Source organism: Pongo pygmaeus, chromosome 11 (assembly GCF_028885625.2).
Source record: "Pongo pygmaeus isolate AG05252 chromosome 11, NHGRI_mPonPyg2-v2.0_pri, whole genome shotgun sequence".
Taxonomy (NCBI): Eukaryota; Metazoa; Chordata; class Mammalia; order Primates; family Hominidae; genus Pongo; species Pongo pygmaeus.
The window spans coordinates 72,183,385-72,197,223 of NC_072384.2; the positions used below are offsets into that span (position 1 = coordinate 72,183,385).

Genomic DNA, 13,839 nt, shown 5'->3' on the forward strand with positions numbered 1-13,839 from the left:
CCGAGATCGCACCATTGCACTCCAGCCTGGGCAACAAGAGCAAAATTCCATCTCAAAAAAAAAAAAAAAGACTTATTTTCTCTTTTATTTAGTTCTTTAACCATGCAATGTCTTCTAAGTGACAGAGATGGGAAGGCTAGATGATTTGAAGATTTGTCTTTTAATATAATTGTTTACTTTTCCTCTCCCATTTTATAAACTCATAGGATGAGTGAAATGAGAATTCTTTTCTGTTTTTCTGTCCTAAGTGTTTCCTTCTCTCTTTGAACCCTAGGGAATAGTTCCAAAACAGGCAGGCTTTATTGACTCATTCATCTTGATTCCTTGCAGAGCAGAGCAGGTGTTCTGTAGAGGCGAGTGCTTTGTCTTCTCCTATGCAGAATGTCTCTGGAATACCATCCTCTTAGCCAGTCCTCAGATGACCTTAGTTGATAACAGCTAAAACCATTAACATTTTTTGGATTATGTTTTGTGGCAGCCTTACTCTTAGGAAGCCAAGAAAAGAATTAAATCTTGAAAGTTTTATTTTGGAGGTCCATATACTTTCATAGATTTGGTATATTTTATGATCTGAAATACATTTAATTAAGTTTAGGAAAACATGAACTGATTTTCCGTTTACTAAATTAGGGATTTTTTGTCTAGCATAGTTGGTTAAACATATTTTTGTATTAAGTTTACTTGTCAAAATATTTGGCTGTTTTGACAGATGGGTTTGTTTAGCTTTACAGATACTGTGATACGGATCAGAAACCGACACAATGATGTCATTCCCACAATGGCCCAGGGTGTGATTGAATACAAGGAGAGCTTTGGGGTGGATCCTGTCACCAGCCAGAATGTTCAGTACTTTTTGGATCGATTCTACATGAGTCGCATTTCAATTAGAATGTTACTCAATCAGCACTGTAAGTGTCCTGAGTCAAGAGAAGAAGCTAAATGAGATGTGTTGGCATATTTTAAATTTATTTAGGAAACTTCCCTTTAGGTAGAAAATTTAGTTTTACCTTTTGGCTAATTAAGAAAAGTAAATAGACTGCCATCAAGAAAGATGTTTTTATTGAATGTAAAATACTATGTTTATCCTAAAGGAAAATATTTGTTCTGTTTGGTACAATTTAAACAGTATTCAGATTTGGAAAAGAGCATTAGGTGGTTTAGCTTATTTTGTTGGTTTTTTCCTTTTTGGATAGCTTTATTGTTTGGTGGAAAAGGCAAAGGAAGTCCATCTCATCGAAAACACATTGGAAGCATAAATCCAAACTGCAATGTAGTTGAAGTTATTAAAGGTAAATACTGACATTTCTCCTTGCAACAAAAGATACAAAAATCAAAATTATTGTTATTTCTTACTATTAAAACATCTATTTGTATCATGAGATAAAATGGTAGGCACAAATGCATGGGTTTGAAAATAACCTTATAGTATTATTTGTGCATTATGTATAGGATGACTATTTTATTGATAGAGTTATTTGTTAGGCAAAGTTTGGTGATACTATAGAGGATATCTTTTTTGTTTTGTTTTGTTTTGTTTGAGACAGAGTCTCACTCTGTTGCCCAGGCTGGAGTGCAGTGGTGCGACCTCAGCTCACTGCAGCCTCCGCCTCCTGAGTTCAAGCGATTGTCTTGCCTCAGCCTCCCCGTAGCTGGGATTACAGATGCTCAACACTACGCCTGGCTAATTTTTGTATCTTTAGTGCAGACAGGGTTTTACCATGTTGGCCAGGCTGGTCTGGAACTCCTGCCTGCCTGCCTGCCTGCCTGCCTCGGCCTCCCAAAGAGCTGGGATTACAGGCGTGAGCCACCGAGCCCAGCTGAGGGTGTCTTTCACTTAGAAAAGAATTGAAGTCCCTACTGCCCTGTTTCTAATTCCTTACACTGTGAGCAGTAATTCATAACAATTTGGTTTGAATCATTTCACACTTTTTTCTATTTATACCACTTGTACACATACACAATTGATGTTGGTCTCACATTGTTGTTTTTAGAAAATGGGGTGCTCTATGTTTATTTCTACAAGTTTACAGACGTCTTGCTGTTCAGTACATCTGGATATACTCCAAGGTTTTGAATCGCTCTATGGAATGTATCAGTATGTGTTAATTCATTCTCCTGTTGATGCACACTTAGGTTGTTTTAATTTTTTTCTGTTACCACCAATACCAGCAGTACTGCTGTGAACATCCTTAAATACATGCTCACTTTTGCTAGTATTTTAGAGGGTGAGATTCCTAGAATTAAAAACATTTAAATGCATGTAAAATTTTGGTATCTCCAAAAAGGTTTCAAACAATAGATAAGAGTGTTTCCTAACCAACTCTTAAGTTTTGTTACATAGATAGCAAATACTTTCTCCAACCTGCTATTTTTCTTTTTTACATTGTTGTTGGTGTCTTTTTAGCATATAGACTTTTGCATTTTTTTTGTAGTTATATTTGTCATTCATTGTTTATGGCTATTCAGCTTTGTCATGTCACACTTAGACTTTCCCTGGGCCAGGCACAGTGGCTCATGCCTATAATCCCAGCACTTTGGGAGGCTGAGGTGGGTGGATCACCTGAGGTCAGGAGTTGGAGACCAGCCTGGCCAACATGGTGAAACCCCATCTGTACTGAAAATACAACAATTAGCTGGGCGTGGTGAACCACGCCTATGTAGTCCCAGCTACTTGGGAGGCTGAGGCAGGAGAATCACTTGAACCAGGGAGGTGGAGGCTGCAGTGAGCCGAGATAGCGCCACCGCACTCCAGCCTGGTTGACCAAGACTCCATCTCAGAAAAAAGAAAAAGGAAAGGCTTTCCCTGGTTGGGGGCAGTGGTTCATGCCTGTAATCCTAGCAGCAAGGCAGGAGGATGGCTTGAGCCCAGGAGTTGGAGACAAACCTGAGCAATACAGCGAGACCATGTCTCTACCAAAAAAAAAAAAAAAGCAAAGACTTTCACCAAACTATCGAAGTATATTTTCTTCTGTAGAGAGTTTAAGACTTTGATTTGTCAATACTATTGCCATCTTAATGCATGAAAGAGAAGTATATTTATTAAATCCTTTTTTGTTTTGTTTTGATTCGCACTAGATGGCTATGAAAATGCTAGGCGTCTGTGTGATTTGTATTATATTAACTCGCCCGAACTAGAACTTGAAGAACTAAATGGTAAGCCTGATGTTGTCTTTTTCTCAATAGTTAGTGCTTTGATTACTTGATAAGGGATAAGAATTTAAATGTTTTAATGGAAGATGACTTTTTCATCAACTTCATTGGATATGAAGGCTAAAGCATAGTAATCATGTAAAAAATGTATCTATAAACATATATGTAATTTAGTCAGATTCTTTATGAAAAGATTGGCTTTTTGTGCCTCATTTTCTTTATTTTTAATTGATAACTTTGATTCTTTGCTTTTTTTTATTTTCTATTTAGTCATAGAAAGAAAATGATGCCAAGAAAGTTACATTTGACTTTTACATGCACTTCAATAATGTAAGACTTACCCTTTTTCTGCTTCCTGAGTTGTAAATAATTTTCTGTTGTTGAGGACATAGAAAGACTGGGGTTGTAAAAGAGGAAAGAAAGATGCTCATCTATTTGAGAATCTGTTTGTCTCTGATGGTTTTCTTTTTACCCTGATTAGTGCCTTTTGGACAAAAAGGGTTTAGATGCCTTGAAAGGGGATTGATGAGTCTCTTTTTCCGGAAAGCATGGTAGTTTGACAGAGAAAAACATTTCCTAAGATGACACTTTAAGAAGGTGTGGTGGGAAGAATAAAGCAAAATAGGCTTTTACTAAGCTGTATTCTGGACCTTAGAGTGAGACAGCAGTGAAGTTACGCAATTGAAAATAGCATTGCTTGGTGGTTTTCTAAAGCCATATTAACTCTTTTGAGCCATGATGGTAGCGTAGCATTTGGTAAATAACAATCACAATGTACAAGTGATAGTTTGCAAACCTGAACTGCTGTGAGCAATTTCCAGATGTCCCATTTTTGTTCCCAAGGGGAGTTTATTCAGAGGAAGGTCTGATTTATTGGTTGAATTAGAATTCTAAGATATCATGAGTCTTAATCATTTGTTCTATTAAATGTCTGTTTTATACACACCCCATCACCACCCCCAGTGGGGCTCCTATTAAGTGTTTAAATGTAGAATTACTGTCTCGAGAAATTGATGCTAGCTCATATTTTTTTATTCAGCTTTATATCCATCGAAATGCCTGAAATAAAACAATATTCCGCCCAGGTGAAACATTTTGAAAATGGCTTAAAGAATGTATGGGCTGGGCGCAGTGGCTCACGTCTATAATCCCAGCACTTTGGGAGGCCGAGGCGGGCGGCTCACAAGGTCAGGAGTTCGAGACAAGCCTGGCCAATATGGTGAAACCCCGTCTCTACTAAAAATAGAAAAATCAGCCAGGCGTGGTGGTTGGCGCTTGTAATCCCAGCTACTCAGGAGGCTGAGGCAGGAGAACTGCTTGAACCTGGGAAGTGGAGGTTGCAGTGAGCCAAGATTGCGCCACTGCACTCCAGTCTGGGCAACAGAGCAAGACTCTGTCTCAAAAAAAAAAAAAAGAAGAAGAATGTATGCTTGTGAATTGGACTGTGGAATTTATAGATTTTAACACTTCTCTATTTGGAAAGTAAAATTCCTACCCAAAAGTTGAGCGATCTTTAAAAAGACTTTACCATCCTAGAGAAAAATGGGTTGGTTCGATTGTTATTCAGGATTGTGAGAAGTGACCACAGGACTTTTGTCATCGTCAGTTGTAAATATTTGTGGGTATGGGTTCAAACACTAATACATTGAAGAAATGGTGTGGCAGTTCTCCCTCAGATAATACTGTCCTCCATAGTTAATGTTTTCTTTTCATCACTACACAGTTTATTCTTAAAAATGCTTTAAGCACATCTCTCTGTACTTTCATATTTTTCTCTTCTGCTCTGTAGCAAAATCACCAGGACAGCCAATACAAGTGGTTTATGTACCATCCCATCTCTATCACATGGTGTTTGAACTTTTCAAGGTTTGTAAAATAGTATTACATAACCTTTACCAGTACTTTTCTGAGGTTAGGAATCTGCTCTGAAAGCCAAATATTCCACTAGGTTCTCCTATTAAGAAGTGCCATTTCATGTCAGTATCATATCACATTGCTGGAGATAAGCCTTTTATCAACACAGGGAGACACCTCCATGTAGTGGTGAGTTCAGAAAGACCTGGGTTTGAATCCCATTTATGGCACTTAATATGTGTGTGACCTTGGGCAAGCCATTCAGCCTCTCTGAGCCTCAGTTTCCTTTTCTGTAAAACAAGAATACTGTCCAGGATTGTTTATGACCATTGGGAATAACATACTAAGTGTCCAGTACAGTGGCACATATAGGTGCTCAATAAAGTTATCTTTACGTTTTTATAAAACAATATTTAGAAGAGTGATTCTCAGCTTGCTACCCTCAAAGGACCAGAATTCTTTCTTTGGTCTGGCTTTTCTTGGGAGGGGGAGGTCATTTATATTGACTTACAGGATTTCTGCTGTTGTCTTTGCTCTTTACAACAAATTTTGAAAACAAATTATGCTAGTAATACTGAGAGTATCTTTTTCCCCACCAATGATACTTGCTGGTTGACAGGAAAATGGGTGGGGAGTGAGGGGCACAGGTCCTGGTGGGTGAAAATGATTGCCCTCTATCAGAAGCTTGTAGTCTTTCTTTAGTTCTGTTTCATCAGCCAGCAGCAAACTAGAAGAGAGAGGGGGTGGCTTTCAATCTGATAACGTAAAGGAAAAGTGTACTGAAACACAGAAAAACTGACCGAATATCTTAGAACAGCAGCAGAGTGTTCTTTCTTCCAAGACAGCAAAAATGTATTTAATACCTTATAAAATCTTTTTAAAAATATTTATTTTATTTTTTGTAGAGTTGAGGTCTCACTCTGTTACCCAGGCTGCCCTTGAACTCCTGACCTCAAGCAGTCCTGCCTTGGATTCCCAAAGTGTTGGGATTACAGGCATAAACCACTGCACCTAGCCCCAAAATCTTTTTATCCAAGTGGTTAAACAAGTAGTGATGGGCACTTAAAGCATTAACACGAATTTTTTCCTTGAAATTCCAGTGGCATAAAGATCTCGTGCCCTATGATTGAGGCATTCTATATTATATTGTACGTAATGTCAGTAATAATGGCTTTCACCTGGAACCTAATCTTAAACTGCCTTTGGTGGAAATGATGGAATCTCCTCCATAAGGGGACTCAATCGCAATTGCTGTGCCAGGGCCACACACTCTTACTTCCAAATTCGGATGCCTTTTTAGTTACATCTAGTTTGTATCATTTTCTACTGCAATGCTGAATTTCATGATATTGTTTAAGGCTTCTGATATGTTAGCACTGTGTACCCTATTTCCTTTAGAAATTAGTCAAAGCAGCTTTACAATGTCAATACCCTTAATTTCAAACTAGAGATAAAGGGATTCATTGCTCCATCAAATATGACCATCGCTGTTACTACTATATGAAAAAAATTATTTTCCTTTAAAGAAATTTATGAGTTTTTTAAATAGTTCTAAAAATAGAGCTGAAACTGCATTTTCAAAAATGTTTTGCCCATCATTTACTAAAATTATGAAAGTGTTTGAACAGAGTTTTCTGCTTTAATGTAACTAATTAAAAGTGTTTTGAAGTCTGACTTTGGAAAATATGCAGAATTTAGTTGGAATCTTTAGGTCAGAATATCCTTCAAATCCCCCCCAAATTGACTCCATTCAAAAAAAAACTTTAAATGTGGTTATAAGAATTGTGATTCTTTGGCATATTTCCATCAAATTTAAAAACTTCAAATAGTGCATATGTACTTGAAAATTACACTTTCTCTTTTCTAAAAAGCTGTATTTTTAATACAACCCTAATGTATTTCAGAATGCAATGAGAGCCACTATGGAACACCATGCCAACAGAGGTGTTTACCCCCCTATTCAAGTTCATGTCACGCTGGGTAATGAGGATTTGACTGTGAAGGTAAATGTGTTTGGTGGTTTGGTTTTTTTTTGTAATTGATGTACAGACATGCAAAGGTAACTATACGCATAATTTCTAAAAGACGTAATGTACTCTCAGGGGAAAAGAATCTTGTCTGTAATAGATGATAAGCACATTGCTTCATTGAGCTGGTGAATTATAGTTATCCCTTGAGTCTTTTCTGTGCAGGTCCTCCGTCGAGGTGATTCAAGTTAAAATAAATCTTGGAGACAGACAATTTATTATTAATATCTCTTTGATAAGTAAGATCTAAAATATTTGGGTAGTTGCAGTATTATGGAGATAGTATTTAATATATAATTTTAAAAATTTTAAAACAATGCTTTTTAATCTACTTTGTTTCGTTTGATTCTCATGACGTAGGTAATTTTATCCTCACTTGTACAGGTGAGGAGACTAAGACAGTGATTAGCTCAGGATCACACAGGGCAGAAATGCTATGGGACATGATATCCAGTCTTCTGTCCCCAGTGCTAGGCCTTTTCTATTACATTGTTCAAGTGGCTCAGTTTCTTCTTTTACATTTTATTAAAAATTGTTTTCTGTCACCCAGGCTGGAGTACAGTGGTGTGATCATCGCTCACTGTGACCTTGAACTCTTGGGCTCAAGCGATCCTCCTCCCATAGCTTCCAGAGTAACTGGGACTGCAGGCTGCAGGCATGCAAGCCTGGCTAATTAAAATAATTTTTTGGGAGGTAGAGACTAGGTCTCACTTTGTTGCCCAGGCTGATCTCAAAACCCCTGGCCTCAAGTGATCCTCCCACCTTGGCCTCCTAAAGCACTAGTATTACAGGTGTGAGCCACTGTGCCTGGCCCTAGTTTAAGAGTATGATAGTGTTTTTCTTTTTTAATAATCATTTAAAAATTTATATTAAAGTAATAAATGCAGAGACTGTAAAAATTCAAATGTGTCAGTTCCTGGCCCTTTGTGGGCCTCATTACTCAGAGATTCTTAGTCTTTCTTTTTTTTTTTTTTTTTTTTTGAGATGGAGTCCTGCTCTGTCGCCCCAGGGTGGAATGCAGTAGTGTGATCTCAGCCCACTGCAACCTCTGCCTCCTGAGTTCAAGCGATTCTCCTGCCTCAGCCTCCCGAGTAGCTGGGATAACAGGCACCCGCCACCACGCCTAGCTAATTTTTTGTATTTTAGTAGAGACAGGGTTTCACCATATTGGCCAGGCTGGTCTCGAACTCCTGACCTTGTGTTATCCGCCTGCCTCGGCCTCCCAAAGTGCTGGAATTACAGGCATGAGCTACTGCGCCTGGCCTAATGTTTACATTTTAAACAGTAAATATTACGTTTCTGTTATAGTAGTTGAGGAGTTAGCTCTCTTTAATAGAGCACCTGCTCCCCTCCCCTCCCCTAGCCCAAGGGCCACTTTCCCTATACTGTTATCCCAATATTTAAGTTTGTATATGAAATTCGAAGTTGAGAATAATCATCTTGCAAAATTTTGAAGGCATCCATTGTTCCTTTTTTAAAAAAGGTACAATTCAGTGGAATTCATAAGGTTATTCAAGTATTGCCGCTGTCTCATTTTAGAACATTTTCATCAGTCCTAAGAAAAAACCCAAGTACTCCATCAGGCACAGCGGCTCATGCCTGTAATCCCAGCACTATGGGAAGCCAAGTTGGGCAGATTGCCTGAGGTAAGGTGTTTAAGACCAGCCTGGCCAACATGGTGAAACCCCATCTCTACAAAAAATACAAAAAATTAGCTGGGTGTGGTGGTGGGCGCCTGTAATCCCAGCTATTCAGGAGGCTGAGGCATGAGAATCGCTTGAACCCAGGAGCAGAGGTTGCGGTGAGCCAAGATCACACCACGGTACTCCAGCCTGGGTGACAGATCGAGACTCCATCTGAAAAAAAGAAAAAAAGGAAAATACCCAGTACCTATGAAGTCACTTCCCATTTTTCTCTCTTCTAGAGAGTGTGTGTATATATATATATATATGGGTTACTAGTCCCTGATGAGATGTATGATTTGCAAGTATATTCTCCCATTCCATGGGTTCTTTTCACTTTCTTGATAGTGTCCTTTGAAGTACAAAGTTGTGTTTTTTTGTTTTTGGCTTTTTTAAATAGAGATGGGGTCTCGCTATGTTACCCAGGCTGGTCTTGAACTCCTGAACTTAAGCAGTCCTCCCACCTTGGCCTCCCACAGTGCTGAGATTACAGGTGTGAGCCACCATACCCAGCCAAAGTTTTTAGTTTTGAAAATTTTCATTTTTTTTTCACATTGCATGTGATTTCAGCTTTATGTCTAAGAAACCATTGCCTACTCCAAAGTCTTGACAATTTATGCCTATGTTTCTAAGAGTTTTATAGTTTTAGCTTTTACATTTAGGTCTTTGATCGATTTTGAGTTAATTTTTGTACATGGTTTGAGGTAGAGGTTCATCTTCATTCTTTTGCATGTGGATATCCAGTTGTCCCAGTACCATTTGTGAAAAACCTATTCTTTCCCCATTCAATTGCCCTATCACCCTTGTCAAAAATCAATTGCTCATAAATGTATGGGGTTTATTTCTGGATTCTCAGTTCTATTTCATTGATGTATATATCTCTCGTTATGCAAGTACTTAACGCCATTCTCAATGATTGTAGCTTTAAGTTTTGAAATTTGCAAGTGTGAGTTCTACAGCTTCTTTTTCAAGATTATTTTGGCTGTTATGGGTTCTTGCATTTCCATGGGTTTTAGGATCAGCTTGGTCAATTTCTGCAAAAAAACAATGCCAGCTAGAATTTTGATGGGCATCATTTGGGAAGTGTTGCCATCTTAGAGTTAACTATTAACTCTTCTAATTCATGAACACAAGACATCTTTACACTTATAACACAGGGCATCTTTATAGGTCTTCTTTGCTTTCTTTTAATAATGTTTTGTGGTTTTTAGTGTACAAGTCTTGGACTTTTAAATTTATTCCTAAGTATTTTATTATTTTTGATGCTATTGTAATGGAATTGTTCTCTTAATTCCATTTTTTTGGATTGCTTATTGCTAGTGGATAGGAATATAACTGATTTTTTTGTACTGATCTTGTATCCTGCATCCTTGCCAAATGTCTTTATTAGCGCTAGTAAATTTTTGTGGATTACTTAGAATTTTCTATATAAATGATCATGTCTCTGCAAAAAGATGTAAGTGTGGCTGGAACCTCTAGTACAGTGTTGAATAGAAGTGCTGACAGGAGACATCCTTGTCTTTTTTCTGATACTAAGGGGGAGAACTTCTTGTCTTTCACTATTAAGTATGATGTTAGCTCTGATTTTTTTCATAGATACCCTTTATCAGATTGAGGAAGTTTGCCTGTATTCTTAGTTTGAGTGTTTTTATCATGAAAGGATGTTCAATTTTGTCAAGTGCTTTTTCTGTGAAGATTGAAATGATTGTGTGGTTTGTTCTTTGTTCTATTAAGTAGTGTATTACATTGCTTTTTCTATATCAAACCAACCTTGCATTCTTGGGATAAGTCTCAATTTTTTTATGGTTTATGTTGTTTTGTTGAGGATTTTTACATTGATGTTCATAAGGTATGTTTATTGGTCTGTAGTTTCTTGTGATGTGTTTGGTTTTAGTATCAGGATGACACTGGCCTTATTGGGAATTTCCCTCTCTTTCTATATTTTGGAAGAGTTTTTGAAGGATTGGTATTAATTCTTTCAATGTTTGGTAGAACACAACAATGAAGACTTCTGGGCCTGAGCTTGTCTTTGTGGGAAGACTTTTGATTACTAGTTCAATCTCTATTTGTTATATGTTCAGATTTATGGATAGATATTTATAAATATAAATAATAGGCCAGGCACGGTGGCTTAACGCTTGTAATCTCAGCACTTTGGGAAGCCGAGGCAGGTGGATCACCTGAGGTCAGGAGTTTGAGACTAGCCTGGCCAACATGGCAAAACTCCGTCTCTACTAAAAATACAAAAATTAGCCAGGCACGGTGGTGTGTGCCTGTAATCCCAGCTACTCGAGAGGCTGAGGCAGGAGAATCACTTGAATCCAGGTGGCAGAGGTTGCAGTAAGCTGAGATTGTGCCATTGCACTCTAGCCTGGGTGACAGATGAAGACTCTGTCTCAAATAATAGTAATTAAATAAATAAATATAAATAATACATTTGATATCTATTCAGATTGTCCATTTCTTCCTGAGCTCCTGAGCTGTGTCTATAGTTTGTGTGTGTTTTTTTGTTTGTTTGTTTTTTGAGATGGAGTGCAGTGGCGGGATCTCGGCTCACTACAAGCTCCGCCTCCCGAGTTCACACCATTCTCCTGCCTCAGCCTCCCGAGTAGCTGGAACTACAGGCGCCCGCCACCATGCCTGGCTAATTTTTGTATTTTTAGTAGAGACGGGGTTTCACCGTGTTAGCCAGGATGGTCTCGATCTCCTGACCTTGTGATCTGCCTGCCTTGGCCTCCCAAAGTGCTGGGATTACAGGCATGAGTCACCATGCCCGGCCTATAGTTTGTGTTTTTATAGGAGTTTGTCCATTTCATTTAGGTTATCTAATTATTACACACAATTGTTCATAGTATTCCCTCATAATCCTTTTTATTTTTGTAAGATTGGTAGTGATGTCTCCACTTTCATTCCTGGTTTTATAAATTTGAGTCTTCTTTTTTTTTTTCTTGGTCAATATAGGTAAATATCAATTTTGTTAATCTTTCTAAAGAACCAATTTTTCATTTCATCGATTTTCTCCATTTTTCTATTCTGTATTTCATTAATTACACTCTAGGCTTTATTATAATTTCCTTCCTTCTGCTTGCTTTGGTGTTATTTTGCTCCTGTTTTTCTAGTTTCTTAAGGTGGAAGTTTTGGTTATTCATTTGAGACATTTTACAACTATAAATTGTACTCTAAGCACTGCTTTGTCTGTATCTTACAAGTTTTTAATGTTTTGTTTTCATTTTCATTCATCTCAAAGTATTTTCTAGTTTCCTTTTTGATTTTTTCCATTGGTTAATAGGATTGTGTTGTTTAATTGCCACATACTTGTGAATTTCCCATGTTTTCTCTTAATCATTTAAATTTCATTCTGTTGTGATTGGAAACATACTTTGTATGATTTCAAGTATATATCTATTGAGATTTGTTTTATGGCCTAACATAGGGTCTATCCTGGAGAATGTTCCATGTGTACTTGAGAAAAGTGTGCATTCTGCTGCTGTTGAATGTTCTACAGATAGCTATTAGGTTTAGTTGGTTTGCAGTGTTGTACAAGCTTGTCTTTCCTTGTTGATCTTGTAATTGTTATATCCATTGTTGAAAGTGGAGTATTGAAGTCGTCTCCAATTATTGTTGAATTGTCTATTTCTCCCTTGAGTTCTATCAGTTTTGCTTCATGTATTTTGGAGCTTTGTTGAGTACATATATGTTTTTAATTATTATATCTTTTTTTGTGTATTAACCTTATATCATTAAAAAATGTACTATTTTGTCTCTTGTAACAATTTTTGTTTAAAAGTGTATTTTGTTTGAAGTTAGTGTAACCATCCCAACTCTTTTTGTTTCTGTTTTCATAGTGTATCTTTCCAGACTTCTACTTTAAACCTCTTTGTGCCTTTCAGTCTAAAATGTGTCTCTTTATAGCATATAGTTAGAATTTAAAACCATTCTGCCAATGTCCACCTTTTAATTGGAATGTTCAGATCAATTACATTTAATGTAATTACTATTAATGTAATTAATAGTAATTTTGGTTTATGTTTGCCGTTTTGTCTTCAATATATGTCATATCATTTTTTATTGTTTCTCTATTATCACTGCCTTTTGTTAAAATTATATTTTGTATTATATCATTTTAATTTCGTTCTTGTTTTTGTTACTATATTTCTTTGAGTTTTTTAAGTAATTATCCTGGGGATTACAATTAACACCTTAATTTATAATGTAGTTCAGATTAATACCAATTTGCTTTCAATAGTATACACTGACTTTTCTCCTAAATAGGCCTTTTCCCCTCCCCACCCATCCTTTGTGCTGTTATTGTCATATAACATACATTTTTGTACATTATGTGCCTGTCTACAGAGATTTATAATTATTGTTCTATTCAAATGTCTTTTAAATCAGATAGGACACAAAAAGAGTTACAAACAAAAAATACACTCATATTATCCTTTAGATTTACTTTTGTAATAACTTTTACTGGCACTGTTTATTTCTAAACATGGATTCAATGTATTGTCTAGTATCCTTTTGTTTCAGCCTGAAGGATTCCCTTTGGTATTTCTTGATAGCCCGTGTCTGTCAGTGATGATCTCTCTCAGTTTTTGCTTATCTGGAAATGTCTTAATTTCTCCTTCATTTTTGAAGGATAGTTTTGCTGGTTATAGAATTCTTGTTGATAGTCTTTTTCTTTCGGCACTTTGGAATATGTTATCTCACTGCCTTCCAGCCTCCATGGTTTGGATGAGAAATCAGCTGTTACAATCATATTGAATATTGCACATATGTGATGAGTCATTTCTCTTTCTGTTTCTCAGACTGGATAATTTCAATTGACCTGTCTTCATTCTCACTGATTCTTTTCTTTCACATGCTCAAATATGCTGCTGAACCCCTCTAGTGAAATTTTCATTTCGTTTATTTTTCATTTATTGTACTTCTCAATTCCAGAATTTCAACTTATTTCTCTTATATAATATCTATCCTGTTTTTTCACCTTTGCTAAATGTTGATGCATATCATTTTATTGCCCTATATTTTATTGTTATATCATTTAAAATTTTCTATTATGAGACATCCTCATACTTTAGTTCTTTAGTGTTTGTTTACAGAGTCTGAGTTTACTGACTCAGGTA

At 36.8% G+C, this 13,839-nt stretch overlaps 1 protein-coding gene across 24 annotated transcripts in view; it reads left to right on the forward strand.

Moving 5' to 3' along the window:
* The window catches only part of PDK1 (pyruvate dehydrogenase kinase 1), a 115,811-nt gene that overhangs the window by 7,779 nt on the left and 94,193 nt on the right, over positions 1-13,839 (forward strand). For all 24 annotated transcript variants that reach the window (XR_008500953.2, XR_008500959.2, XR_008500949.1 and 21 more), the window contains 5 exons: positions 724-908; positions 1,194-1,289; positions 3,076-3,153; positions 4,940-5,016; positions 6,909-7,007. Coding sequence is in view for 3 of the 24 variants with exons in the window: in XM_054477045.2 (XP_054333020.1) it covers positions 724-908; positions 1,194-1,289; positions 3,076-3,153; positions 4,940-5,016; positions 6,909-7,007 (535 nt within the window). In the remaining 21 variants the exon portion in view is untranslated. The remainder of the gene's footprint in view (positions 1-723; positions 909-1,193; positions 1,290-3,075; positions 3,154-4,939; positions 5,017-6,908; positions 7,008-13,839) is intronic.